We start from the raw sequence: 27925 nt of genomic DNA on the forward strand, positions 1-27925 counted from the left end.
TTCATAAAATTGTTTTTTTACTTCATACAGACACTTTTCTTGACAAAAAAAAACATTTTTTTCCCGGGATTTTTTATTTAGTAAAACGGATTTTTATTTACAATTTGCAACTTTTGAGGGGTCAGAAAGCGTGATAGCTCAATTTTGGGCTACCGTGATACCCCGTAGTGTTTAGTGTTGATATGCAGTTATTAACTGGTCGGAGCAGTGCATTCAGATCGGGTTGTAGCCAAAGATATAGACAAGTGATTCGGGACCTCTCACACGGCAAGTACCTCCCCCCCCCCTCCGTGCACCTCAAAGTCTTGCATTAATGTCTTTAACATTAAATAATAATAATAAAAACAGAATCCACCTGTCTGGAGAGAGAGGTTAACACTATAGACAAACTAAAACCACTGTGGGTCTATCAGAGATGAATTCACAGAAGGAAAAAATCAGCAATGCTATTAAAAACCCATCAGAGGCCTCTACAAAAAAATTCCATCAGAAAATAAGAAAAATAAATTTGAGAAGGCCTGGCAATTAAGGAAACTCCAGACCCTTATTTATGGGTGCAACTGGGCCCAACTATAATGTTGAAAAAACTGAGCCAGCCCGAAAGTCGGGTTCGGTTAGGAGTCACTTTTTTTTTCCTTCTCATTTGCTTATAATGTCTATGCCGCAGATCAACCTTTCCAATAAATAAGGTAACTCAGAAAAAATATGTTGGTTCCGCTATTTTTTAAAGGCTGTTAAAAATAAATTGGAGGTAAAATAAATATTAAATGAATAAATAAAAGTTCAAAAATGAACGACTGAACTGTGATCGGAATTTTTTTACAAAATGAACGATTGAACGAATTAACGGGAAAATAGTGAACGGGTACAAGCCTGGGGTTTGATTAGGATACAATTTCAAGCAATTTGATTATGATACAATTTCATTACAAGCAATTTGATTATGAAACAATTTTATTGTAAGCAATTTGATAATCTAAGGTATTTTCATTTAAATTTATATTGTATTCAGACAACCAAACTATTATATGATAAGAAATTGTCGCGAGAGACTCCATTTTATTTGGCAAAATATACCTTTGCGAACAGGTTGTGCAGATGAACAAATATTCCGAAAAGAAAAATGATAACCCATTCCCTTATCCTGAGTATCAAGGACCCCTTCTAATATATTATAATACATTAGAGACTGCGGGTTACGAAAGTGGACAGCTTGTAACAAGGACCCCTTTTAATATTCCATAATAAACCCCGGCAAAAAAAAAAAAAAAAAGAAGAAGACATCTCATCAAAACAATTTTTATATGCTGATATGTTAGCATGTTTTTTGAAATTCCTAATAATACATATATTATTATGCTCGCCCGCAATGAAGGGCTCTTAATATTATCTTGGACTGAGCAATGCTGGGTAATCCTTTGCTAAAATAATTGTAACTACTAATAAGAAAATGAATAGCTTGAGGTTTTTGTAAAATGCAGACGCTCGTTTTTAGTGTTCAAGTCCTCTATTAAAATATATTTTTGACTCTTGAGAAGAAAAAAAAACAAAATAAAATAAGTAGGGAGTAGTTACGTGTGAGTGTGCTCATGAAAAACGGAGCACTAATATTCAATACATATATATGGACTCAAAAAACTCAAGACCCCAAGGAATTTTGATCTTTACTATAAAACTTTTCATCATTCAGGCAAATTATACGGCAGAGCAAAAAATTTAATATTTGATTTTTTTTCAAAGAATTAAATTTTTTTGTAAATAGCTATGAATTTTTTTGCTGATAATTTAATATCAGATATGTTATTTTTTAATTAAAAAAAAAAAAAAAAAATTGTTTATAGCTGTGGATTTTTGTATTTTTTTTTTCCAAAAAAATAATACTTGAATATGAAATTTTTTTTCCAAAAAAATTAATGTTTTAACTTTCATTTTTTTAAATTTAAATTTTTGGATTTTCTTAATTTGTCATTTTCATTTTTCCTAAAAATTAATTTTCTGTCAATAGTTATAGATTTTATAAAAAAATTTCATTTTTTTTTTTTTTGTGAATAGTTATGGTTTCTTTTTCAAAAAATGTATTTATTTTTATTTTTTAATTCCGAAAAACAAGCTTACATAGTATTTTATTCAACACTGCATTATAATATTGCTTAGTAATATTTTATTAAGAGGTTAACTATACATTTCTATATTTTGTATATATTAGCCAAAACTTCTTCATAGAAATAGTCAGACTTGTGAGGGATCAGGATCAAAAATTGCGATAAGAAATTTACTGCTATATAACGATCAGGGCCATTTGTGATCAGCGATCCGATCGATTTAATTGCGACCAAATTCAAATGTACAATTTCTTTAAACTTCTAACTAAACCTATTTATATTTTTTTACTTAAAATATCGATTTATACACTTTTTTCAAATGTATAAAACGTGATGTATGTAGAAAAAACAAAAATATAAGCGAACAAAAAAAAATATGTAAAAAAATGCCGGTGAATAATAAAATATCCAGATAAATTATTTCTCTTATAACTATTTCTTTGACATCAACAGGAGCTGCAATAAAAAGATCCTGTCTCTCTGCGAAGAACTCCTCCGGATCTGTTGGCCTTGGACAACAAACGCTCGAACCTGGCACTACTGAGAAGCACGACATTGTATCTTTGAAGTACCTTTTTGGCCCTCCGGTAGGCCAATATCATTTCCAGACCTTCAAAGTCATCAGTTAGGCATCTTTCCACTTTCATCTTGGCCGTATCCATCTTTTTGGAACATTTGGTGAAAAAATTACTTTTCAGTATTTGCAATGTCAAAAATTCCTATTTATAAATTTCGGCAGAAATCAGTTCCCACGACCTATATAAGGATCGAGACCAAGCCAACCCCGAGGTTATAAAGTTCGAGACGAAAATCAAGACCGAGTGTATTAGACTCAAGAGAAAAACTTCGATGAGTCGAGACCGAGTAGAGACTAAAACCATATAAAAACAGTTTCGAGAGCATTCTCAAGACATAAACCGGTCTCGAGAACCACAGTACTATTACATGATACAAATTGATGGGATCGATTTTTATTTTTTTTTGCTATTTTTGTTGTGATATAGCGATATAAATATCAGGACCCATTGCGATACTAGAAACAATTGATCACCTTTCAGAAGAAACTCCGATCAACAAGTCTGAAAATAATAAGATAACTACTTATAAGATGAGAGGTCAACAAAAAAGTGTATTCTTGTTCTTTTCGAAACGGAGCATATGTATAGTCTTCTTAGTACATCGCTTGTTTGTCAAAAGAAAAATTATGAAATAACCATGATGTGCCAAGTGAGACAGGTGACAACAAAATGCATAGGACATTCTTGTGTTAGCGAGGTAACGCCATGATATGGGTGTATTATAATTTTAACGTCAGCTAAAGGAAATAAATTGAATGTTTAACTTTTTATTGCACCATCATAATCAATAAGAGAATAATATCATTTATAAATTTTGAATGACCGATTAGGTTTGTAATAAAGACTAGCCAATATGGCTTCATACCATACACCTTCTGTCAGCTGATACATTTGCTCAATCATGCTTACATCTTCACGTCTCTTACGGTGTTACCTCGCCAACACCAAAATACCCTATGTATTTTGTCGTTAGCTGTCGATTCCCTCGTCTGAATTAATACTTCGTGGTTATTTCATAATTATTACTTTTTTTTTATTTATCAAAAATAAGAAATTTATTCTATACTTATGCACTGTTTCCAAAAAGTACAGGAATACACTTTTTTTGTTGTCGGAGTAGAGAAGAGCTGGACGTCTGTCTCTTCACGCCCCGGGCTAAGCTCCCACAAATTTTTCAAATATAATATTAGGATTTAATCGTTCTACTGTATTCCAAATGATCAATTGGGGGACCTCAAATGTATTCAACCAGGTTCGAGAGAAAACTTCATGAAGCAAAAAGAGGCGATCCCACCATGCGAGGTCTTGTCTGAGAATTTGACATTCGCGGGAGGACAATGGACCAATTAATAAAGGAATATCTGCCCTTTGAAAGCTTCAAAGGGACCGAAAAACAAGGTTTAAGACCTTCTAATAAAAAAGGGCTACACGGTTCAAAGAAGCTTTTGAGTCAATTTGATGTTCCTGAAGTAAGAGCCCAGGAGACCTTTGGAAACCAATGTTTTTGGCAACAAGACTTGTCACATCGCTAATGATACGCAAAACTTTTTAAGGAAGGAAAAACAGTATTTTATCTTCAGAACTTGGTCCCTTCCCACAGCCCTGACCTCCCCCCACTCGAAGGCGCCATTTATGGGCATATGAAGGACACGTTATCTGTTGTCAGATATAATACTTGTATCTGAACTTCCTCCAAAACCGGTGTTGTAATTTATGTGCCAAGTTGAGTTGGTAATTGAAGCAAATGGAGGCCATATTTAGTAATTAAGAAGTGTAGAGATATAATTACATGTATAAAAAAAACATATAAATATGTTAATTAACTCTGGAGGAAAAAAGAGTTTATAATTAAGATATCAAGTGTTGCATTTTACGCGCTCTGACTTGTATTTGTATGTTACAAAACAATATAAACTCAATTTTAATGTGTTTTTTTTTATAACTTATAACATCTAAATACCTAGTAAAAACCAGTGCATTTTGTTTAATATGGTAGACATTTGGATTAAAGCAATTATTACTGACATTTAAAATTAATATATATATTTTTCAAGGTCTAAATCCTATGATTGCATAAAAAAGAAAATCCCCATCAACAAAAAAACTCATAAATTGAATTTGTAAATTGAAGATTTGCAAACATTCGAAATGCATGATTTAAGATCAATAAAATATGTATTATCGAATTACTCGTTTTGAAATTAAATAAATGATGGATTTTTCAAGAAAGAAAGACAGTTAGTTTTCTCAAAAGTAAAAGTTTTATTTGTAAAATAAAAAAATACTTTTGATCTCAAAAAAATATATAAAAGAATTAAAACAATACTCAAACCGGTTTCTTTATTTTAATTTAATTGAGAGACAAAAATAGATCAAAGTTTCACTTTTAAAGACTTTAAAGATGGCTAATTGACAATTTCGTGTCATAAATATTTGATGCATACATTTCGTGTAGATAATTATGAGAGGTTTCTTTCAAAAACATCGTCTTGGACTGAATACATTTTAACTAGTTTTATTATATATAATTTATGTCTGTGTACAATCTTTCACAAAAAATAAATTGAATCCCATTTTTTATGAGGGGAACCCCTGGAACAGTTAAAATATTCTAGGCGAAAATTACTACATACACATTTATGAGCAGAATGTGCCTAGCAGTAGCTTTAATTACGATTATATTTGCGTTATTTTTAATAACGATGTTTCATTACGCATTCAGACGATAGCTGAAACGCAAAATTAACAGATTTTGTAAGTGCCTTAATGCCTCCATTTGTAAAAATGTCGGAGCAACAAAAAAAAAAGGTAACGTATGTCCGATCTCCTACCCACTGGAGTCAGTGAGGAGAAGGCTGCAGAGGACTTTGGTATCTCCATCCGGACGGACTAGAACAGGGATATCCAATCCGTGTCCAGGGTCTGCATTGCAGCTACTCATTCTCACTTCAAGTAGCAAAATTATCGCAATATCCTCAAAACGCGTAGTGCGTGCATAATACGTACAAACATTGAAAAATATTTGAAGTCATCTCGTATTATTTGAGACACTAACAGGATATCCAGATAGGCCCCTATTAAAGCAGTCTGGCTTTGAAAAATTTGATTTTGCCTTTTATATTTGGACAAATGTTGGAATAAATTTGTATTTAATAGTTTGGTTTTATCTATGCATTTTTTAGGAAATTCAATTTAATTTAATAGGTTTTGTACCCATTTGAATATTTCAAGAGGACATTGTATTAAAAGGTTGAAGACCTCTGGCCTAGAACATCAAGAAGTCCATTACAGCCCATACATCCAAAATGAACCACCACAACTTTTTCAGCAACAATATGGCCTGCCTCCAGCCCTGATATCAACGTCTTGTACCCCCCAGTTTGAAGTGACTTGGATATAATGTCTACCGCCCCTCTCATCCAAATTTGGATTCGCTCCAAGCTGCCATCTTGACAGCCTGCTACGCCTTCATGGTCAAGAGCTGCCAATCTGTTCACTGGCGAGTCAAACTGTGTTTACTTCTGAAAGAGTACATTTTTTTAAAATGGATATTTTATCTCAATGTAACTTCACTCGAAAAAAAAAAATAAAAAAAAATAACGGCAATATTCATACAGGCGTTCGCAATTCCTTACTGGTATAATCTTCTTTTTTTCAACTTTTTTATAGTAGTTGTTACTGGCAAGTTAAAAAGCTTTGTATAATTGTTGTGTCCATTAAAAAGCAAAGTTATTCGTTAAAACACATGATAGCTTTTCCGTATATCTATGGCTTTATTTGTCCATTCATTTTATAAACCATAATAATAATTGATGACCGATTATAATACTTCAAAAAATGCAGGTTCTTGTCGATTCCAATAACCTTAAAAGATAGTGATTAATTATAATTATATGTGGCATTGGTAAATAATGATTAATTGAATCTCTTATTTTGTGGAGCATTATTGTTTAGTTGTTTCAATTTCTACTTTTTTAACCACCCTGTTAATAAATTGGGGTATTATATACACCAAAAATGAAAGAAAATAATTAATAATCCTTTCATTTTGCATTTTAATGTCAAAAACTTTCAGTATGCTCCTTAAACATGAAACATGATTTTATTCCATTCTTTATTTATCTTGAAAGTAACTTTAATACGATTTATTTGTTATTTTTCTATTTTTAATCAATGTTCAGTGAATTTAATTAACTGTTTCGTGTAAATATCGTTTCCTTGTATTTCCATTTGATTCCATGAATTCTTTTCAATGTAAAAACTAAGGTGTACAACGATAGCAACAAAATTTTATACGTTTCCTCATTAAAAACTGATGCGTTCTAATTTTATTCCCTAAATTTGTATAAAGTAATTTCTGCATTCTGTCAAAAAGTACTGGGAATTGTTATTTTAAATTACCCATACTGAAGGGATTAAATATATATATATATATAGGATAGCAGTACTGTCTTTCATTATGAGGCCAAGTTTGAGCATTTGAAACTTTGGAGAAGAGGAAGGGCTCTGTCAAAAAGGTCGAACTAGATCCGGATGGGTTTAAGAAAAACTCTTTTTTTGACACTTTCGGCCCCCCTACAACCCAGATCCCTATAAATTTTGAGTGCATGTAGAGGGATGACCTGCTGTGCCCTTCATCAAAACACCGACTCCCTCAAAACCACTGTCAGCCAGCTTATGATTAGGAAAGCTCAGATACACATCTATTTATAGTATTAATTTTGTTGAAATTCTATTGTTATTTAATAAATTAAATCCTGTTGAAGTTTAAAGTTCAAAGTGTTCCGATTTTAATGGATCACTCGGTATACTTATTTGACGACAATTTTATCTAACTTGCAGTACTCTTTATAGTTTCAGGAAGTCTTCAATATTAGAGAAGAATAAAGACTCTGTCAATAAGGGCAAACTAGACAAGGGAGAGTTAAAGAAAACAGCACAGGCCAATCCCTCGAGTCCATGAGGTTCCATGCAAGAGATCTCGAGTTTATACACCAGACTGTCCAAAAGTGGGTGGAAAGACCGTTGGGAAGGTGGAAAGGCCCCTTTAGACACCAGTAATGAAACAAGCCCATCTTCTTCGTTCCAAGATTCTTTTGGCTCCGTTACAGCATTTATGCCAACCCCATTGACATGCACCTTTTGGGTTGGGGTTGACTTCTCAAAAATCTTTAATTGTCACTGAGGCGTCATTTTTCAAGCCTATTTACTTTGTAAATAGGCTTGAATTGTACATATGATTTATCTGATTGATAGACCTATACCAGGGTGTGCAGAATTATTTACCGATTTTTGTTCAGAACATATCACGGACAATAATGACATTTCGAATGACTTGAGAAACAATTTATTCATACATTTTTAGAATAATAAAATAGTTTGTGATCAAATTTAATCAATGTAGCCACCATTTGACTCAATGACTCTGGTCAGGCGACGTCTGAAGCTGCCACAGACTTGCTGGATGTAATCAGTGTCCATGGAGGCCCAGACCTTGTTGACAGCAGCCTTTAAGGCATTTATGTTTTTGTGTCGTTTATTGCAGGACTTGGTCTCCACGTGCGCCTAGATAGGGAAGTCTAGTGGGTTCAGATCTGGGCTCTGAGGGGCCAGTAGTCCTTGGCCAAAAGTTCATGTTGTCCTTGAGCCACTCCTGAGCTTTCTTGGAAGCGTGGGCGGGTGCTCCATCCTGTTGAAAACCCCATGGAGATTTGCCGACTATGGATTTGATCCACAGAAGGACCTTGGACGCCAGAATCTTCACATAATCCTCCGCTGTTAATCTGAGCCAGTGGAGAACCATACCGGCTTCATGGCCTTCCCGTTGGATCTCCAAAGCTCACAACACGGCCATTTTGCCATTTGAAAAGAGGATCTACCGTAAAAGTTTTCTCATCTGAAAAAAAGGATGATGCGTCTAGATGAGCTCTTGATATCATTCAAGATTTTCTTGGCACGCTCAAGTCTGACTTCTCGCTGACGTTCAGTTAGCAGAGGGCGTTCAGTACGCCTCAGGGACTTTCCTCTAGCCCTTTTCAATGTCCTTGAAACAGTTGATGTCGATGTTCCCATCTTTTCTGGCCATATCGGCAATGGACCTGTTGGGAGTCCTCTTGAACACTGCCTTTACTTGCCTTGTTAAGACAGTGGGCTTCCTGCCAGCCCCAGGGAAATGCTTGAGATCACCCCCAGCCTTCAAGCGCTTGGAAACGTTGTAAATTGTCTTCAACGAGGTCCCAACCTGTTCCTTAATGTTGTAATGAGGCACTCCCGCTCGGAGGAGGGTTGCAATTTTGATCCTCTTTGTTTCCTGATTGGACATGGTCTCACGTGTGGAAGTTGTTACGCCCTCACAGGAAGGATTTTTGTTTATTTTAACAGTAAAAATACGAAATAATCAGATTGGTTGCCACAAAACCTCTTAAAAAAGTTTATTTACATCATCGGTAAATAATTTTGCACGCCCCGGTATATATATTGCCCATTATTATTTATGTGAAGAAATTTTGGCTATCAAATACAAATATGTGTACATGTGTATCTATGCCTTTAATTAAATGCTACTAACAATATTACAATACGGTATGAAATAAAATACTATGTCGGATTTTAATATGATATATATCAAATTCATTGTAAAAATTGTGGATAAATAATATGGCAATAATAGGGAGCAATTAAGAGGTAAATAGCAGTTGGTATAATTGCCTAACTACCTGAAGATTTAGGACCATTTTTTATGTTTATTTAAGTATTATAACGTTAAATGTGTATATTCTCGAATGTTTTAACAAGAAATTAAATAATAATGAAAACAGCAAGGAAAGGAAAATTCACTCTTTAGTTTTCCAACTCCCTAAAATACTCACGAGCTACAAAGTGCTAAAACTATTAGCGTCAGTGGTGATAACTTTGGAGTAGGATATGCGCGCGCTAACTAAGAGAGGTATAATTTTAACATTACACTCGTTGTAACTTTTAGGTAGTTATTCAAGGTGTTTCACAATGAATTATACATTTTTCATACGCTATTTCCAAGTTAAATATTCCAAACTCTACTATAATTACTTTTCACAAAAAAGAAAAAAAAACTGTTAGTATGTGTATGCCCAATAGTTTAAAAACTAGCACATTTGTGGAATGTCGTACAAAGGTGTCTGGGTGGCAAGTCATATGTATTTTTCAGTAGAAAATTTAAAAAGAAATTAAACAAGTTAAAAAACTAGGGGAGAGGTACAAAAATTAGATTTTAATTTTTGTTTATAAACAAAAATTATAGGTTTTTTATGTTTAAGACAGACCCTAATTTGCACAATTATCTTATTTGTTTAATTTTTCCACGTTAGTCTAAAAACTCTTTTTATACTTTTTTATCTTAAAAAATAATGCATTTTTACAACTTCATAATCATAGCAAAAAGGCTGTACAAATATCACACGATTTCAATTGATTCGTTTGGCTTAATGTATTTTGACAATTTTTATTCAAAACAATGTGGAAGGAAAAATGTTCATCTTACAAAAAATATTTTTTATAGTGAAATGTACCCAAACAGTTTATCCTTCACTTAAAATCTTTTGAAAGTGTAAAAATAAAGATGTAAATATTCTAATAGATTATAATAGTTATTTTGTTAAAGTTCATAAATTTTAAATAAATGAAAAAGGACCATAGCATTCACATCCAGAAATAATTTAAGTCTTTTTTCCCAGGTATTTTAGGGTCAATAAGATAATATTATCTAAGCCTATGAGTCTCACCTTGCCATACAAACTATATTATAGATATATATATATGTACATTTTGCAAAAACAGAATAAATATTTTCTATTAAATGGTATTTCAAATACACAAAGCCTTCATGCTACTAACAATAATAAAACTTTTTTTTTTTTACAAATGTGCAAAATCTTTATTTATAGTATCAAGAAAAAAAATGGGTTTTCTTTTTTTTTTAGTATAATACCTAAAATGGCTAACGAGATCCATTTTTGAATCTTCATTTTGGTTATAAAGAAAAACCTTTTTTGTTAAAATATATTGAGCACCAAATAAAAATGAGCAAATGAACTCATCAAGGGAGTTAAAAGTTTACTGCGATAAGAAATTGGAGAATCTGTACTATTGTAATTTATAAACTGTTTCTGTTTAGACCAGAACTGCTTTTGTATATTGTGGTTCATTTGACAGCTTTGGAAAAAAATAAAAAGGAAGTAATTCATCTTAATAACAAAATGATTATTTGTATAATCTAGTGATGTCACGGGTTGCAAGTCTGAATGAGAGCCAAGGTCAAAGCACTTTCCCTTTCTTGTAAAACTAGAAAAAAACGGCTTCTAAACGACAACCAGTTCTAATTTTTACAAAGTAAAAATTCAAGAATAATCTGTCGTATCGATAGAAATTTATTTAACGTCATATTTTTGCTTTTAGCAAACCATAGATGAAGCAATTAAACAACTATGCCTATACATTACTGTGTTAATGACTTTAGTTGTAAAAATGGTACCCAAAGTCAAACCCAGATTGATTGAGGTCAGATCAAGTGGAGTATTTATGTAATTAAAAGATTTATCAAGTGTTTTTTTTATATGGATATAGAGAAATATGGGTTAGCTAAAATTGTGTTGATTTTTTACACTTGCTAAATATTTCAATATTTAAACCCAAATCTTTTAGAGGAAACCCTCTGCAAACACGTGATCCCAAATAAACAAAAATTTCTCATTAGCCTACGAAGCTTTGTCGCACACTAATGAATGATATAATTTTAAATTGAATTTTGAACTAAAAATCCCCAGGCCAAACATTACAAGATCGACTTAACTTTAAATATAAGTATATTCTAGTGGGGAATTAAAGACAGACCGAGGTGCGAAAATATATAAATAATACAATTGATCTTATGTAGTGGTAAACATTTTATTTTTTCACGAGTAAAATTTAAAAAAATGGTTGTGTGATGACATTTATATACATATAGCAAAATCATGTAAAAATACTGCTCGTCACCACTTTTATTCAATATGTGAGACCACAGCTCTAATAACTACCTCAATACGAGGCCTAAATCCCTTGCAAACCTTGACTATGTAGTCAGACTCGAACTTGGTCCACTCCTTCTTGATGGAAGCCTCTAGAGACTGGACCCTCATGTGAGAAGTAACATACAACATTTCCTCTAAGCGTCTAAATTTATAACTCCAAGGGGTTTGTCTCCGGAAAGGACGGCAGTCACATGTTGAGGCCCCAAAAAGTTGTCTCTGAGGAAGTCCGTCTTGAGGGGAAACAGAATAGTCCCCAAACTTTTTCTGGCCAAAAATAGCATTTTCTTTTCTAGAAGTTCGATGTAAGCATTTGTATTGAGCCGCTTCTTCCTCTCCACAAAAATGGAAAGGGAGATTGGCTGGAAATTTTGTTCTGAAAACATGTCTCACTGACGCTGAGACATTGTCTGGATGTTCAGTTGTAATGCAGCGGCTGTTCTGCTTATTCACAGTGACATCAACGGTGAACAAATTTTCATCATACAAGAGCAAAACTTTGATCGAATTTTTGTTGACCTTCAGAAAATTTAGAAATCTTATTGCTCTTTCCACCCGTCTCAGATTCTAAAATCTTAATTGGATTCAAGTATTACTCAAACAAGAAAAAAAAAGAAGATCAGCTCTTAAATAGGCAGCTGAACATAATATTTAATGTAGCTCTTTACTCCGGATAGTCCATGATGATCTCAAAATGCATTTGCTAAAGCTTCAGCTCTGGCTGTTCATAACTAAGGCAACTGCAGGACTCTGTGTGGAAAGAAGTCGAATTTATCTTCAAAGTTCTACACAACGCACAGAAATTATCTTCTCGGACGAGAAACAGTTTGACCTGTATGCCAAGTTTAACCGTCAAATGATCAAATCATAGCTGGTGCAGGTAATGAGGTTCTAATACATCTAAGAGCAGTCCTCAAGTCTAAACTTGCAGCTTGCTGATTGTAGAGGGTGGAATTTCAAGTCAAGTTTTAAAGCTTCCGGGAGTTTTTCTTCAAAATGTTTTTCGGATAAACTAAGAACGCTACATATCCGAAATTTTGGAGCTTGTTATCATTCCTTGGTATAAACCCCAGAAGTAAACAAAAAAGAAACTTATTTTTCAGCGGGACGGTGCCCTGCACGTACCGAAAGACAAACTCTAGAGTGGCTGAAGTCAAGTATGGAATTTTAGCCCAGGAACTTTTATCTTCCGTCGAGCTCAGATATTAATCCTTCGATCATTTCGTTTAGAGTTATGTAGAGTCGAAGATAGGAACAATACGACATCTAAATATTTTATCTTTTAAATCTAGTATTGAGGTAGGAATGAGACGCATTACCTGAATCCTTAATTTGTAAATCATATCAATCATTTCCAAAAAGTCTCCTAGTAGCAATCGACAAGGGAAGTAGTTTTATTGAATAAATTTTAATATTTATGTACCTTTTCAAGTACAAAAAAATAAATATTACTAAGCTTTTCTACAAAAAAGGTCTAATTTTGAACAATAGGTAATAGATTTTGTAAATGCGGGTCTGAACTACCCTGTATAATCCTGTGGACGGCATTGTAATTGACCATCAATCTGGAACAAATTGAGATACATTACTCAAATTGATTTTAAGTGAAGATTTTCCCCTATACCAAGTGCCTTTTTTAGTTCCTTAGGCGTCATTCCAAGTAAAATCAAAATAAAAAAGGACATTTTTTCGGGACAAACTTTGATTACTTTTTAATTTGGCACAAATTTTACTATTATTTAGAAACTCAAAAATCCAAAATTTCAGCCTTATTCGCCTCCGGTTAAGGATTTAGAGGCTTCAAAAGTTTCGGTTGTGACACCACTTACCTTGTTTTTAAATATTTTGCTGTATTCTATTTTATAAGCCAACAAAATGAGCTTTTATCCATAAGCTCCCCACCATGTCATTATTTTGACGTCAAAAAAATCAAACGGGTTCACATTCAATTTCACTTAAATTTCATAAACATTTACAATAAGTTTTTAGAGATCCTTTCGATTCCACTTAATTGATAAATGCTAAAAACCAGCCATATATATTGTAAAAAGTCGAGTATAATATTTAGTATACGAGTATATATTCCGAAATTGGATTTATCTTTGCACACACTTCCTTTTGTAGTATTTAAGTGGTATCGAATACTTCTCCTTACTTTGTTATGGGACTTCTAAGAACTGAAGTTCTATAAAAAAATGAGATAATTTTAATCACTACACAATGGAAAGTGTAATTTTTGATAGATTTCTTTGTAGGTATTCAGGATTTCATGATATTTTTGTGAAAAGAATTGAATAGTTTTTATTTCAAAATCTATGAAAAATTGCACAGATGAAAATTTTGTATTAAAACGTTGAGGCCATGGAAATAAATTTTTACGTAGTAACACAATTAAAAAATATAATGAGATAAAAAGTTTTTGACCTTATTGAAAATGAAAATATGACCTACAAAAAAATAAAAATCCACTTATAAAACCACGTTTTATATTTTTAGTTCAACCTAAACAACTTACCTTTGAATCTTTTTTTTTTTCAGTTCGTTTATCGTCAAAATTAGAAGACAAAAATTGATGTACTCAGCAGGATAATGATATGAATTAATAACGAGTTCCTCCTTGAATTTCACCTCTATACCAATACTAATGTATATACAAACCTGAGCAAATTAATTTGTGCAAAATATTATATATCAAAATACTTTTTTAAAGAAGGAATCAAAAAAGTATAAATGAAAAGTTTTCTTTAAAAAAACAATCATTCTTTAAAAAACTCAGGAGAGGTCAATCATTGGCGGCAGCATCATGAATATACTTGGTAAATTTGAGTAGCCTTCTTATGGATATATATATATATATTTATTTATTTTTGCAATTCATGCTTCTTCTTTGTTGTCACAAAATTTTGAAAATTCAATTTCTGTTATTTTTAAGGAATTATATTTTGCTGTCAAGTTTTCGTCTTTATTGCCGTCGTTGGTAGTGATTTGGTGGATGATCAAGAATATGAAGAAGCTCAATCCAGAGGAGGGAAATGTAAGTTCATTTTTTTTTTTTTGCTACATAGGTGCTGATTTAACTTTTTATTCCTTTGCTACAAACTAGTGCTTCCACTCTTCAACATTGTTCGATTTCAAGTAAGATCATTGAATTTTTAATGCTTTAACAGTGGATACTTAATTTTAATTCTTTTTATATCTCATCTAGAATAAACCATGTGGAGCGGGGCCCTTAAGTGGAACATGCTACACAGAGTAAGTTCAATATATTTTTAATCCGTCATAAAATAATATAAATTTATTTTTAAAGTAAAGAATGTAACTCAAGAGGTGGATCCAATGGTGGTCCTTGTGCTGGAGGATACGGGATATGTTGCACATGTAAGATCATAGGAGTGATGTAGATGTGTTATGAATATAAATCATTTGACTCTTTTCAGTTACTCCGGAATGTGGTAGCCAGTCATCGGAGAATCTAACGTATCTGACAAACAATAATCCTTCAGCAGGACCCTGCTCATATCGTATCTGTAAAAATAACGACTGGGTCTGCCGTCTCCGGTTTGATTTCATCGTAAGATTCACTCCAATTCAAATATATAAATATATATATTGATCCATTTATAGGATTTCACCATGGCTCAACCCGTCCTTACCAGAGCAGGCGAAGGTTCTTCTATTGGGGATTGTACGACGGATCAATTCTCAGTAACTAGTGCGAATGGGGGCTCTCCAGTAATTTGTGGAACTAATACCGGACAACATATAATCGTGGATGCGAGCCAGGATTGCAATGTAGCTACTTTCGTGGTTGGGCCCCAACCTTTTTCAGGACGTAGTTGGAATGTTCGTGTAACTCAATACAGTTGTAACGATGAAAGCTCTCCTGGAGGACCACCTGGATGCCTTCAGTACTTTACTGAGCCCACTGGAGTTATCTCTAGTTTTAACTTTCCATCAAATGAAAAAAATGCAAATACTTTTGGAACTCCAACACATCTCAGCAATCAAATGTACACAAGCTGTTTCAGACGAAACACGAATAAGTGTTCTATTTGTTTCACTCCAACCTATACAGGAGGTGCCATTGAATCATTTGGTGTGAGGTAAATTCTCTTTTTATATATATATAATTTGTGGAAATGACACAATTTACTCCTTTATTCTAATTAAGTGAAAGTACTATCAAAAATGGTCCTGGATCCGGATCTGGAAGTGATTGCACAGGAGATTACATTGTCGTGAGTATTAAAGGATACCTCATAGAATTATAAACTATACAATATATATTTTTTAATTCAAAGATTAACGGAGCTCGTCAACCAGACGAATCACATTTGAGTGCTATTGAAAACTCTAACCGTCTTTGTGGCAGTATTCTCCATACTCTTCGTAAGAAAAAGGTCTCTACAACCATTTGTACTGAAGATACTCCCTTCCGCATCTCCTTCAAGACAGATGACGATGAAAATACGTAAGTCATACTACTTATATTCAAGCGCGGACATTAATCATTACTTTGTATTTTTCTGTTTCTCTAGTTTGGGAAAGACTCAAAGTACTAATGAAGTCAAAGGAACTCCCTCTGGAACTGTTGGATTTAGTTTGTCCTATTTCCAAAGGGATTGTTAAATTAAGATACTAAGATGTTTTGTTCATATTGAATACGTTGACTTATCATTTTTTTTCTTATTTGATATATAGCATCATTTTTATGCTAATTTAATATTAAAATGTTTACACTTTACATGAATGAATAAATATTTATTTAGCTTTATTATTTATTGGAGTTTTTTACTTGACAAGGAATTAGGAAAGTAAACAATTTTTGGAAATTTTTTACGTGCTCATCACCGATTTTGATAATTTTCAGTCCATGTTCACAAAGAAACAACATGTATAAAATTTTAGAGTTGTGGAGTCACGAGGGTTCGTTTGGGGGTCCCTCAAATTTTTGCGTTCTTTGAAAGGCCTTCAAGCTTGAGTAAACCATAACTCCATTGAGAAAAGACCGATTTTTTTTACGTTAAAATACTTTGTAGACTAAGAGATTTAACTCATATTTTTTATAAAAAATGATATATGTGGTTGAAATACTATGAAAAATTATTGCACAATATAAAAAATGGCTTAAAATCGTCCTTTTTTCGGGTAGATATTTTTTCCCATGCACCTTTTCTACTAAGGACAATAAAATAACATACTTTGGCATATTTTGATGCTTCCAAGGCTATTTTTGGCATGTACTGGGTATTTTTATTGTTTTCAGAAATCATCAGCTGCATCAGAAATTCTTCTCTAAGACACCCCAAGCTACAAGGTCTATGGAGTTGAGGTCAGGGATTGTGGAGGACCACATGAAAGTAGTCATGGTTAAATTCATTGTGGTTGTGAGTTTCAGTCATTGATCTGTGATATAGATATATTTAATATTAGTGATGGTTCGATTAAAAAAAATCCCGATACCGATTCCGATGCGATTCTAGTAAAAATTTCAGATGCAAATTCTTTAATTTTTGAATAATAGTTGAAAAATACCATTTTGTTATCAGGGACGTTCACAATATTATTTATGTATATTTTTTATGTGTGGGAGGGGGGAGGGGTTTGAATTTTTTTGAAAAAATTTTCAAATGTAGAATTTGATATTGAAAACATTACCAAAAGTTCACATATATTCCCCAAAAAATTTCAAAAATCTATATTTATTGTCAATTCAAAATCCAAGGTTGTTCACATAAAACTAAATTTTTGGGAGGAAATATCCAAAATTCATGACTGTTCACAAAAAAAAAATTTCAAAAATTCATAGCTGTTCTAGAAAAAAATGAATTTTTTGGAAAAAAAAAATTAAATTTGTAAAATTAAGGAATTTTATTTTTTCATAACTTAGATAAGTAATAAATAGTTAAATACTATACAGTAATAAATAAGAATCGGAATCGTAAAGGTATAATTATTTTCCTGATGCCGATTAATTGTTCAATCCCTTGTTAATATTCTTTGAAAACTCATTGTTTGTAGTTCCTCGTACATCCAACCACAATTTTATAGGCATATTTTAATACATGTAATTTCAATTTGCAGCCCCTTTATCATGTTAATAATAATCATTTGTTCGTAGATATTGAGAATAAATTGTCGAACAGTAAAGATGTAATCCAGCTTGGTTTGTTGTTGACAAATAAGATATTTAATTATTTGTAGATGTTTTATGATCATCTAAGGAGAAAATAAATACATACTACTATAATCATGAATTACTAGATATAGGAATGACTGGAAGTTTTAAAAGTAAACAAAACCTCAGAAGCGCACACCTTTTTCTATTAATAATAACAAAAGACAAATATCTTAACACTTTATTAGTCCTTCATAAATACATTGAATGATGATATAAATAAATAGTTGTATTTGAATTTTTAAACAGGAAGTGAGCTACAAGTCTTAAATTGGATGTAGAAAATCAATGTTTATATATATAAACAATATAAGTATCCGTATAAATCTTCTAAATTCACTTTATACTAAATTTTATAACAGTATTTTGTATTAAAAAAATATATGAAAAAGTTGCTGGAAAAGATACCTATTAAATAGCATAAAGAAGCTTCATCTATTTTTTGTAATATTTTTAGATTAGTTGATAGTAGAAAGAAACTTAGTTGTTCCCTTCATTTCAAAGACGAAAATTTTATTACATACTATATATGCTCGGACAAACCTATGAAACACCATTCGCTGAAGGAAGATGAAATTCCGTCATTTAATCTTCATAAAATTTCCACAATTGAGCAGAACACTAAAATAATATCCAAATCTTCTTATGCTGAAGTACGAAGGAAGAAAACAATGAATAAACTTGATCAAATATCAGAATTGTTTTTGGATGATGATAATGTACATCTTTATCTGAATTGAAGGAAAATTGCGTTCCAAAAGAATTCAAGTTATTTCGGTGGAAAATAATGCTCAATTTTTATTCATAACTAAAAACGATGAATGTCTAATAAAATTTAATAAACATATTGAAGGTAGTAATTAATGTATTGTTTTATACAATAATATTAGAAATTCAATTATATAAAAAATCTTTATTATAGAATAACTATCAAACACAATTAACAATAAATTTTAACAATATATTTCATATTTAAAAAAATGTATTATAAATGTTTAAAAAATAATCATCACAATATTAAAAAAAATCTTATTTAGTTAGGTTTGGCGGTTTAAAATCAATTAATTAGAAACTATTTAGAGCAGACTATGTAAATAGTAGGTTTATAGTTAAATTAATATAATATTAACGTTGATAAAATGACAATACGCTTCGTTTAAATGGACTCTATCCCATTGTTCTGATCCTTGAGTATAGGTATCCAGATTTCACATTAGTTGGATTCTGAATCCAAATCAAACTTTCTTGAAATATTGATGAAGCAAAGTTTTTTTAATAACTATATTAAGTTCGAGCAAGCAATTAAATTGACCAGTTCCAGTGTCCATTATTTTATAATAATAATATAGTAATAATAAATATGAAATGTAATATTGATCTTAATACAATACTTCAAATTAAGGAGCTCACAGATACTATAATCTGACAACCTTCAGCATTTGATTTTTCGTTTTCCTTAAGCTTTCATTCTATAGTATTTGAAATAGTTGAAATATCGAATTTATATCATGAGGAGATTATCAATCAAGACGTTCCCACTCATTAAATATTTTGATATGAGGCTTATGTGGGGTCAATAATGGGATATGCAGTAAAGGAAACGACAAAAACTGTTGCCATATGGGGGTTGTGTTTTAAAAGGTTATGAAGTCATCACCAAAGGATGAAGGTAAGGTTTGGACTGAATGGGATAAGGAAAATGACTCAGGAGGAGTCATCAACAAGCTTATTTCATTTGTGGCGAGGGAAACTATTCCGACTGCCCGTCAGGAAATCCCTATAACTTTATAAGTCATAGAATATGATATATCTCTGTACGCTTATGCTGATAATTCTTCTTCAAAAACCTCAACGTGTTTGATCATTTATAAAGATATCGTAGATATAATCATATGTATATGTTAAAATTGTAGTTAGTAAATTAGGAAAACTCGTGAACTAATGGTACTGAAATGTATCCAGCTATATAGATTATTATATACCTCCTTAATGAATTTTAAGGTCAGAATGGGCCATCTAATTACTGAAGGTTTTTTTTCTCTTCCTCTTATTAAAGTCGTCCTTCCCTAAGGAGGGGGATATCCTCCACCACTATAACTAAGGAAATACACTTGCTGTCTTTGAGTAAAATTTGACATCTTGAATCCCATATGACGACAATGGGGTAGATACTTTCTGCCTCATGATTTGAGGAAGAAATAAGGACTCTCAAAGACTTGCTCCCTTTCAGGAACTGATTCATTTACTTTTTACGAGCCACACACAGGTAATTAATGACATTATTAAAAGTCTTAAGTATCTCAACAGTAATAAACAATATCATTTTAATAACTAACTGAAAAGGTGAGCTTCACAAGTTTCGTAAATAGTGATCATCCATATAGTATAGTAATTCATGCTATAATAGATGGATTATATATTATAGAGTCCCCTGAAGCAATTTAAAATAACTTAGTAATTACTTGTTAATTGTCAGATCATCACTATTGAAATTATTATGGCAATCTAATCCAATAATGGACTTATCCGACAAATTAAATGGTTGGTGTTATAATTTTTCAAGTTAACGGTGTTTATTGAGTGTTATTAACAAATTAGAATCGAGGGTATTATCACAATTATTTAAAAGGTGTGACGGGTTTAAAAGTTGAGTCAATTTTGAAGCCTTTGAAACTTAAGTCATATTCAAATCTCAAAATGTTAAAATGTAAATATCTAAGTTACCTGTCTCAGGTCGGCATATTTCAAGAGGTAAAACATTACATTGCACACGTCACATCCCAAATGATAATAAGCTCTCATGTCTCAAATACTATAGTTAGAGTAATCTGGAAGTAAGTGTTGCTTGAAAGACTGAGTTGATGGGGCAACCTTATCCTTCCACATGTAATCCAGTTTTTAATATATTAACTATTTGAAAAATACTTATATAACAAAATTGAAAATATTAAGCATTCCTTTATATGGGACTAACAAACAAATATACATATTTTTCACGTCATATTGTAATATTCAATGGTATTCCATTGCAATCTTAACCCTTACTAAAAAACTAAAAATAACTGGGCTATAATGCTACTACAAGTTTTGGATCCTGACTCGCTTGGGCTTTGAGCGTGAACGTGTATTTTTTTCTTCTTCTTTTTATAACAACAAAATCCTTTATTCAATTATTTTTTTACAGAGTATAATTTATAAAATTAAAATAATATCTAATAGATGAGAAAATAGAAACAAAAATACTGAATACATGCACTTATATACATATATCATACATATGACTAATGATGTCCAAATAATACACTAAAATGTAGCTAAATATACAAATAAAAAACTCAAAAATGCAAATAAATCTCGTAAAATAGAATGTATTTTTGAAAAATAAATATATAATTTATTTATTATATATGAGATCTATATATAATTTGTTTCTTTTTTTATTGTAAAAAGTGTAGAGAATAAGAAATGTAAAGCTTTACAGCGTTATTATTACTTTTTAGATTTATAGAATTCAAAAAATAATGTGGATAACTTTTTTATTAATTTACTTGTTTACGTGCAATTATATCTAAATCTACAAGTTATCACTTTCTTCAAACCATATATATATATCAATGCATTTTCATGGTTATAGGGCTATAAAAAAACTTTATTATTAAATTTAGAATGATTAAAAAAATATCAATTTTAAAAACAAATACGCCTCACAATAGCTCAGAATGAATAAATAATTGGATAATTAGAGATGTGTAAATTATACAAATCTACGTGAGTTATATATTGGTAAACTTCAAGATATTAGTGATCATATCAATATTCGATAATATTTTGCCCGCTGGCTCAAACCATCTATTGTTATTTAGGCCATAAATAAAACAAATGATCATATAAGTTTTCAATCGTGGTAGGTTTGCAGAAGCAGCCACAAGTGGTTTTTGCATTTTAATGGAAAATTTAAATTTTTTTTCTAGTCCAACTACCCAAAGAGAAACTATGTGTTCCAGCAGGATAATGCAAAACAACAGAATTTATTATATTTTTGGCCCCTTTGTTTTCATTCACGGCCAAATGATGAGCCTCAGTAATGAAAGTATAATTTTCCTGAACCTATTTTTTTACTGTAAAACTTTGTGCTTGGGAATTTTGTGAGGTTTACAAAATTAGCAGGATATTAACTTTAAGCTTTGCTTATTTTATTGTTTAAAAGTTAATTTCTACCCCTCTACACATTCATTAAGGGGATCCTATTAAGCTGGGCAAGAAGTTATTTCTTAAAAATTGTTTTAACTTAATATTGTTACTGGATTGTGAACTTGTGCAAACGTGCAATTTTGAATAGTATGATGGATCAGAAAGGTGGGTTCATGTTGGAAGGTGCAGGCGTAAAGGATTTTTTTTCTCTTTGAGTATTACTGTTTTCGAAGTAAGCGACAGGCTCAGCGAATCACTTCAGTCACCAGATGTCTCAGCAAGACAAGGAGTTAAACTTAGCCAAATAGCTCTTGGACGACTGTAGAGTATGCGTAGGGATGCATTTTATGATGAAGTTTGTCAACTATCATTGGACTACTAATAAAAACATGGCCAAGAAGAACCAAGAAAACCTAGGACCCCACAGCACTTTAAGAAACGTGAACCTCACATTTTTAAAACCCCCAAGGATATGATGCAATAGAAAACTTGATTTTGGATCTTTTTGATCCAGTCTCTGCAAAGGCAATATCAATATTGAGTGTAGTAGGAGATATTTTATTATTCGCATGGTCAAATAGTGAGATCCCATCCAAGTCATTCGAGAATGTAGTCAACCAGTTTGGAGACGATCTGAATAAATCTCGGCTTGAAGCTCAGCGACCGGTTCTTCAGAATATTAGGGATATCACCGGTAGACATACTCCGGGCCAAAAAATAACAGTGACTCGATCTTAGAAACCATGATGAAGGATTATTAATTCGGCATACTCTATATTGTGTATCCAACTACAACAGCGACGAATGAACACTCTTTCAGTGCACTCAGACGCTCAAATCCTATTTGAGAGGGGCAATCTCACAGTCTACAATAGGTTGAACTCACTATTAATTTTCAATATATACAAGGATAGGGTAAACTTGATTGACAATGAAGATCTGGCCAATGAGTTATTTTCACAATGTCACGACACAAAACGGAGAAAAATATGAAGAAAGTTTAAATAATCTGCAGTGGTCTAGTTTGGATCGATATTTTAAAACGTTCCGTGTTTTTTTTTAATCAATCTTTTCAGAAAGGGATGTTTTAGAAACCAATTTTACTTATGATAAATATAAGAATATTTCTATTCGGTACATATTCAATGTAATAAACATTAATAACTTTTTCACTATACCAGGTATTTATTTTCTATAAACTTTGCACGCGCACGTGTGTATGTGCCCTTGTATTTGAATGCATGTTGTCTACCTTGATATTGTTCTGAGGTGAGTGCGTTTGGGTTTGAGCCTATACCAAAACACATTGTGAAACTCTTCCCCCCTCTCATGCAAAATTGCTTCCGGCACTCTGAATATAATATATTAATTAACAATAGAATTTCGACCAAAATTAATACTATAAATAGATCATTAATGTAATGTTAGTAGTAATGATAGCTTCTAGTAGGCCAGAGAAGGCCTGGCACACGCGTTCTCTGTCATGGCGTCCCAGTGCTGTTTGATATTGCCTTAGAGGGACTCAGTGTTTGAATGACGGACACTGCAGTGCCTCGACATGCACTCAAAAGGTATTGTCGAGTGTGTTGGCATCAGGGCTGTAGGGGCCCACTAGTGTAAAAAAAGAGTTCAAATAGACTAATTCAAAACTCATTTAAAATCTTCATGCAAGGAACAAGATGGGTTCTTTCCTTGGCATTTTCTCAAAAGTGGACTCTCCACCCTTACAAAGCTCTTTTTTGATTGTCTCTGGATAGTCAGTCTAGTTTGAAACACCGAGATCTCTTGCATGGACTCACATGGACTTAATGGGATTGGCATGAGCTGTTTTCTTTAACTCCTCTTTATCCAGTTTGGCTTTTTGACTGAACCCTTCTTCCTCTCCAACGGTTCGGACTTGCTGACGGCGTATACTGTGGTCTTGGAGACGCTTGGAGTGCACGAATGGAAATTTGTCGATCACGTTCAAGTGTCATTTTCTCAACTTTTACTTATACTGGAGAGCTCATGTTTTTGTTATTTTGTAACTAATTGTTTATACTTTAATATATCTGAATATGAATTAATTCAACCTTCATTAATTATTAAATAAGTAAGGGCTCAAATTTCAATGAACCACCCGGTATACATAAGTAAAGGTTCAATGCTTCATGTTTGATATGAATAAAGATTAATCTGAATCACATATTAAATTTTGTTAAAACTAAATCAGTTTTAATTAGCTTCCCAAATACTGAAATCAACTATTACATAAATAAATCTCATATACAGGAATCATGATTTTTTTTACTTGATGAGTGAAAATATGAAGTGTATAAATATACTTTTTATTAAAACTAGTTTGCAATCTTTTTTTTTTTTTTTTTTCAAATACTATGGTTAAGATTGAAAGTAATAGATTCCAAAAATTAAATGACAAAAATGTACCTCCTAGTTGCAAAAAAAGTATTTATTTATTTCGACAAGGTGCTATAGAAATAGCCTACTTATAGTTCGTAAAAGTAATGTATAAAAATATTATTAGTACCAATAGTAATACATGCAATGTAAGAATATTAAGATTTTTTAAAAACGTATGGTGTAAAAACATTAATAAAATGTAATTAATAAATGTATAATTAATATATGTCATATAAAAATAAAAAATAAAATAGAAATATCTTGAGGTCTGCCTTACTTCCTTGATCAAAGCATATGGAATTCCAGGCACTAGCCGATCTATAATAAAAATTGTATTTGAATATATATATTTTTTTTTCAACATTCTTTAATTGGATAATATATTTTATTTTATATAGAACATATATAAATAAATAAACCAAAGCAATTGCGTTACAAGTACGTAAATAAACATTACAGGTCATACTTAATGTTCCGGGCTAGAATTTTAACTAATATTCTAAAATCAATCTTCTAAAAAAACAAAAAAATAAAAACTGTCAACATATAAATTAACCATCAGGATAAATATTTGTTAAAATTTGTTAACACTTTTTTTGAAATATTTCTATGATTACGTGAAGTCGATGGAAAGTATTAAATTTCTTCTCGTGTAAAATTCCATAAGTTACATCCTGATTTAAGAATTTTGATTGTGGAGAGACAATGCGGGATGAAGCTGCTAAGATGACTCATTTTCCCGAGCAGGGTGATAGTGGGCTGGCGATGAGGCCTTTAAAATGAAGAATTGCAAAGTCCAGGGCCCTTAAACATATTTTTCTTCCTCATTCGTCAGCCCTTCTAGGTTTATGGAGACTAAATTATTCCGCAAACACATTTCCACAGTCCATGCATTAATCTGTGGAGATTTGTAACTGGAAGGGTAAGCTTTTTATTATCATTTATTCCCTCAGAGAAGACAATATTCCTTTTTTCCAACTCATAGGGATGCCCAAATACTTACTATGCAGCTCCTAGAGTCCATTCATAGCTGTATCAAAGTTTAGGGGGACCATCTTAACGTGCCACAAGCATAGAATTAAATAATATTTTGAAAGATTAATAAGTGGAAATCTTATTTTGGCATCGTTGAGCAATTTTTTCGAATTCAAATTATGAACTGTAAAATATCTCGTTTGATAGAGTGTTCATCTAAAATTGAGGTGTCCTTTAAATTTCTAAGAAATAATTTTTTATTTATATTTTGTCGAATTATATAAATAGTTGAGTCATTTCTAAATCAAGGGGAGCATCCAACTTATTCTCTGAGCGGAGCCCCAAACTGGAGAGATTAAAGAAGTAATTTTGCCAGTTATAGTTATGTTGAATTCTGATCAGACCAGATTCCTGGGCTCTAGGGGGCAAGTTTGATTTGTTGCTAATAAGTTGATTTTTTTCATAAAGCAAAATCGACTCTCCACGTCTAAAAGGTTTTTTTCGAAAATCCACACAATAAAACAAAAAAAACTGAATTATTGTACTAATAAAACGTATATTAAATACAAATTAAAAAAGTGAATTAGGCAAAGGATTAGCGAGTTATTCTTAGTATGTAATTGAAGAAGGAACATGGCAAGTTAGCAATGGCAATGACAAATTAATAAATCACAGGGTTAAACTTTTTTAAAAATTGCTTTATGTTTACCGAAATCAGTATGATCATATTTACATCAAATGGACAGAAACAACAAAAAAAGTTGAATAGAAGGAGATGCAATTAGACTAAAAATCCCAAATTCCGATTCTGTAATATTTGAAGTAATAGTTAAAAAATATTATTTTTCTATCAGGGGCGTCCACAGCATTATACAGGCTTGGTTTTTGGAGTTATTTAAAAAAAAAATTCAAAAATTAAATTTCAATTGTTATTTTTTTTGCTAACATTTGATATTTTAATAAATTACAAAAATCCACAACTATTCATAAAAAATTTAATTTTTTGAAAGAAAATTTCAAAAACTAACGACTCTTCTCTAAAAATTTTAAAAATCACCCGTAGTTTACAAAAAGTTACATTTTGTAGAGAAAAATTCTAAAATCCACAGCTACTTACAAAAAATAAAAAATTTTGTAAAAAAATTGCATATTTTTTTTTTGGAAAAAAATTTCCAAAATTCTCAGCTGTTCTGAAAAAATACATTTTTTATCAAAAAATGAAAAATTCATAGTAATACATAGGAAATTAATTTTTATGGATAAAAAAATTGGAAAATTAAATTATTTGTAAGAAAATTTAAAAAAATTAAATTAACATTCAAATATCTAACTTTCTAGTAAAAAACAATAAGTCCTAAACTTATGGGGGGAGGAGGAAATTTTTTATTCATAACTTATAAAAGTAAGAAATATTTAAATACCAGTAATAAAAATCATAAATAAGAATTCGACTTGAAAGTTAAAAATTATTTTCCCAATACCAATTCCGATTCCAATTGATAGTTCCATCACTACTTAAAATTATTTTTCTCGAAGGAGGTTGTGTGTTTTATACAACTAAATTCTTACGTGATATTTCAGTTCCACTTTTGAAGTTAATTTTGGGATTTAATAATCTTTATTAAATCCCAGGTTAATTACGACCATTAAATTATAATAAAATATTTATAGCATTTCAAAACAAAAAATAAAATTTATAAAAGATTCCCCCCTATTTGACCAGATGCAGTTGCGCTGATTAGGTCTAAGTAGACATTTTAGTATTATAACTAATCCATTTGACTTCAGAAATTGAAGGTCTAAAACTAAACCATCCACTTTCTCATTGTTTTGCAGAAAATGTATGAAGAAAGCAATCCGGTATTTTTGAAACACGTGAATAAGGAAAAAATAATATTTTAAATTTGAATAATTGTTTTGATACGCTCATCAACAAACCTATTCAAATTAAAGTGTTTTATTAAATATTTGAAGCAATATATTTCCCTATATATCAAAAAAATTACTTTTAAGTCTCTTCCAAAATCCTTTTTATTTACACGTTTAAATTAGACATAAACAATTTCTATGAGCCAATTCATTGTTGACTGAATATTGCGACATTTTTTGCAGGGGAAGGGGCTGGAGGGACTGTAGTCATCGTTTTGGAAAAAAAAGTTTTAGTTAGAACACAGGAATAATTTTTTTTTAAAGGATTACCATTCTAAAAAGTCACTCAATCAAATTCTGGGGCGGAGAAAATATAAACCGATGGATGTTGCTGATTTCTATGCTTACTTATTTTTAAATAGAAAATATATCAATTTCATCTTGTAAGGTTTAAATACATAAAAATTAAAATTTCCGATATTTGGGTTGAATTTTATTTGTTCCTATCTTATTAATTGTCCTATCAAAATTTTTTTGATCCATAATCTAAATATTATTATAATAGGCTACAATTTGTTTATCTTATTT

At 31.4% G+C, this 27925-nt stretch overlaps 1 protein-coding gene across 5 annotated transcripts in view; it reads left to right on the forward strand.

Annotated features, from left to right (window-relative positions):
* Positions 1-16498, forward strand: part of LOC121115655 (uncharacterized) — a 33758-nt gene extending 17260 nt beyond the window's left edge. For 4 of the 5 annotated variants that reach the window (XM_040709751.2, XM_071887728.1, XM_071887730.1 and 1 more), the window contains 10 exons: positions 14263-14540; positions 14657-14758; positions 14828-14859; positions 14930-14976; positions 15032-15102; positions 15162-15295; positions 15349-15827; positions 15896-15962; positions 16026-16195; positions 16263-16498. In XM_040709751.2, the coding sequence (XP_040565685.1) occupies positions 14528-14540; positions 14657-14758; positions 14828-14859; positions 14930-14976; positions 15032-15102; positions 15162-15295; positions 15349-15827; positions 15896-15962; positions 16026-16195; positions 16263-16353 (1206 nt within the window). In that variant the 5' untranslated portion in view covers positions 14263-14527 and the 3' untranslated portion in view covers positions 16354-16498. Of the gene's footprint in view, positions 1-10935; positions 11048-11113; positions 11239-14262; positions 14541-14656; positions 14759-14827; positions 14860-14929; positions 14977-15031; positions 15103-15161; positions 15296-15348; positions 15828-15895; positions 15963-16025; positions 16196-16262 lie in introns of all 5 variants that reach the window. The other variant, XM_071887729.1, reaches the window with a different exon arrangement.
* The last annotated feature ends 11427 nt before the right edge of the window (positions 16499-27925 follow it).

This window comes from Lepeophtheirus salmonis, chromosome 4 (genome assembly GCF_016086655.4).
Source record: "Lepeophtheirus salmonis chromosome 4, UVic_Lsal_1.4, whole genome shotgun sequence".
NCBI classification, from domain to species: Eukaryota; Metazoa; Arthropoda; class Copepoda; order Siphonostomatoida; family Caligidae; genus Lepeophtheirus; species Lepeophtheirus salmonis.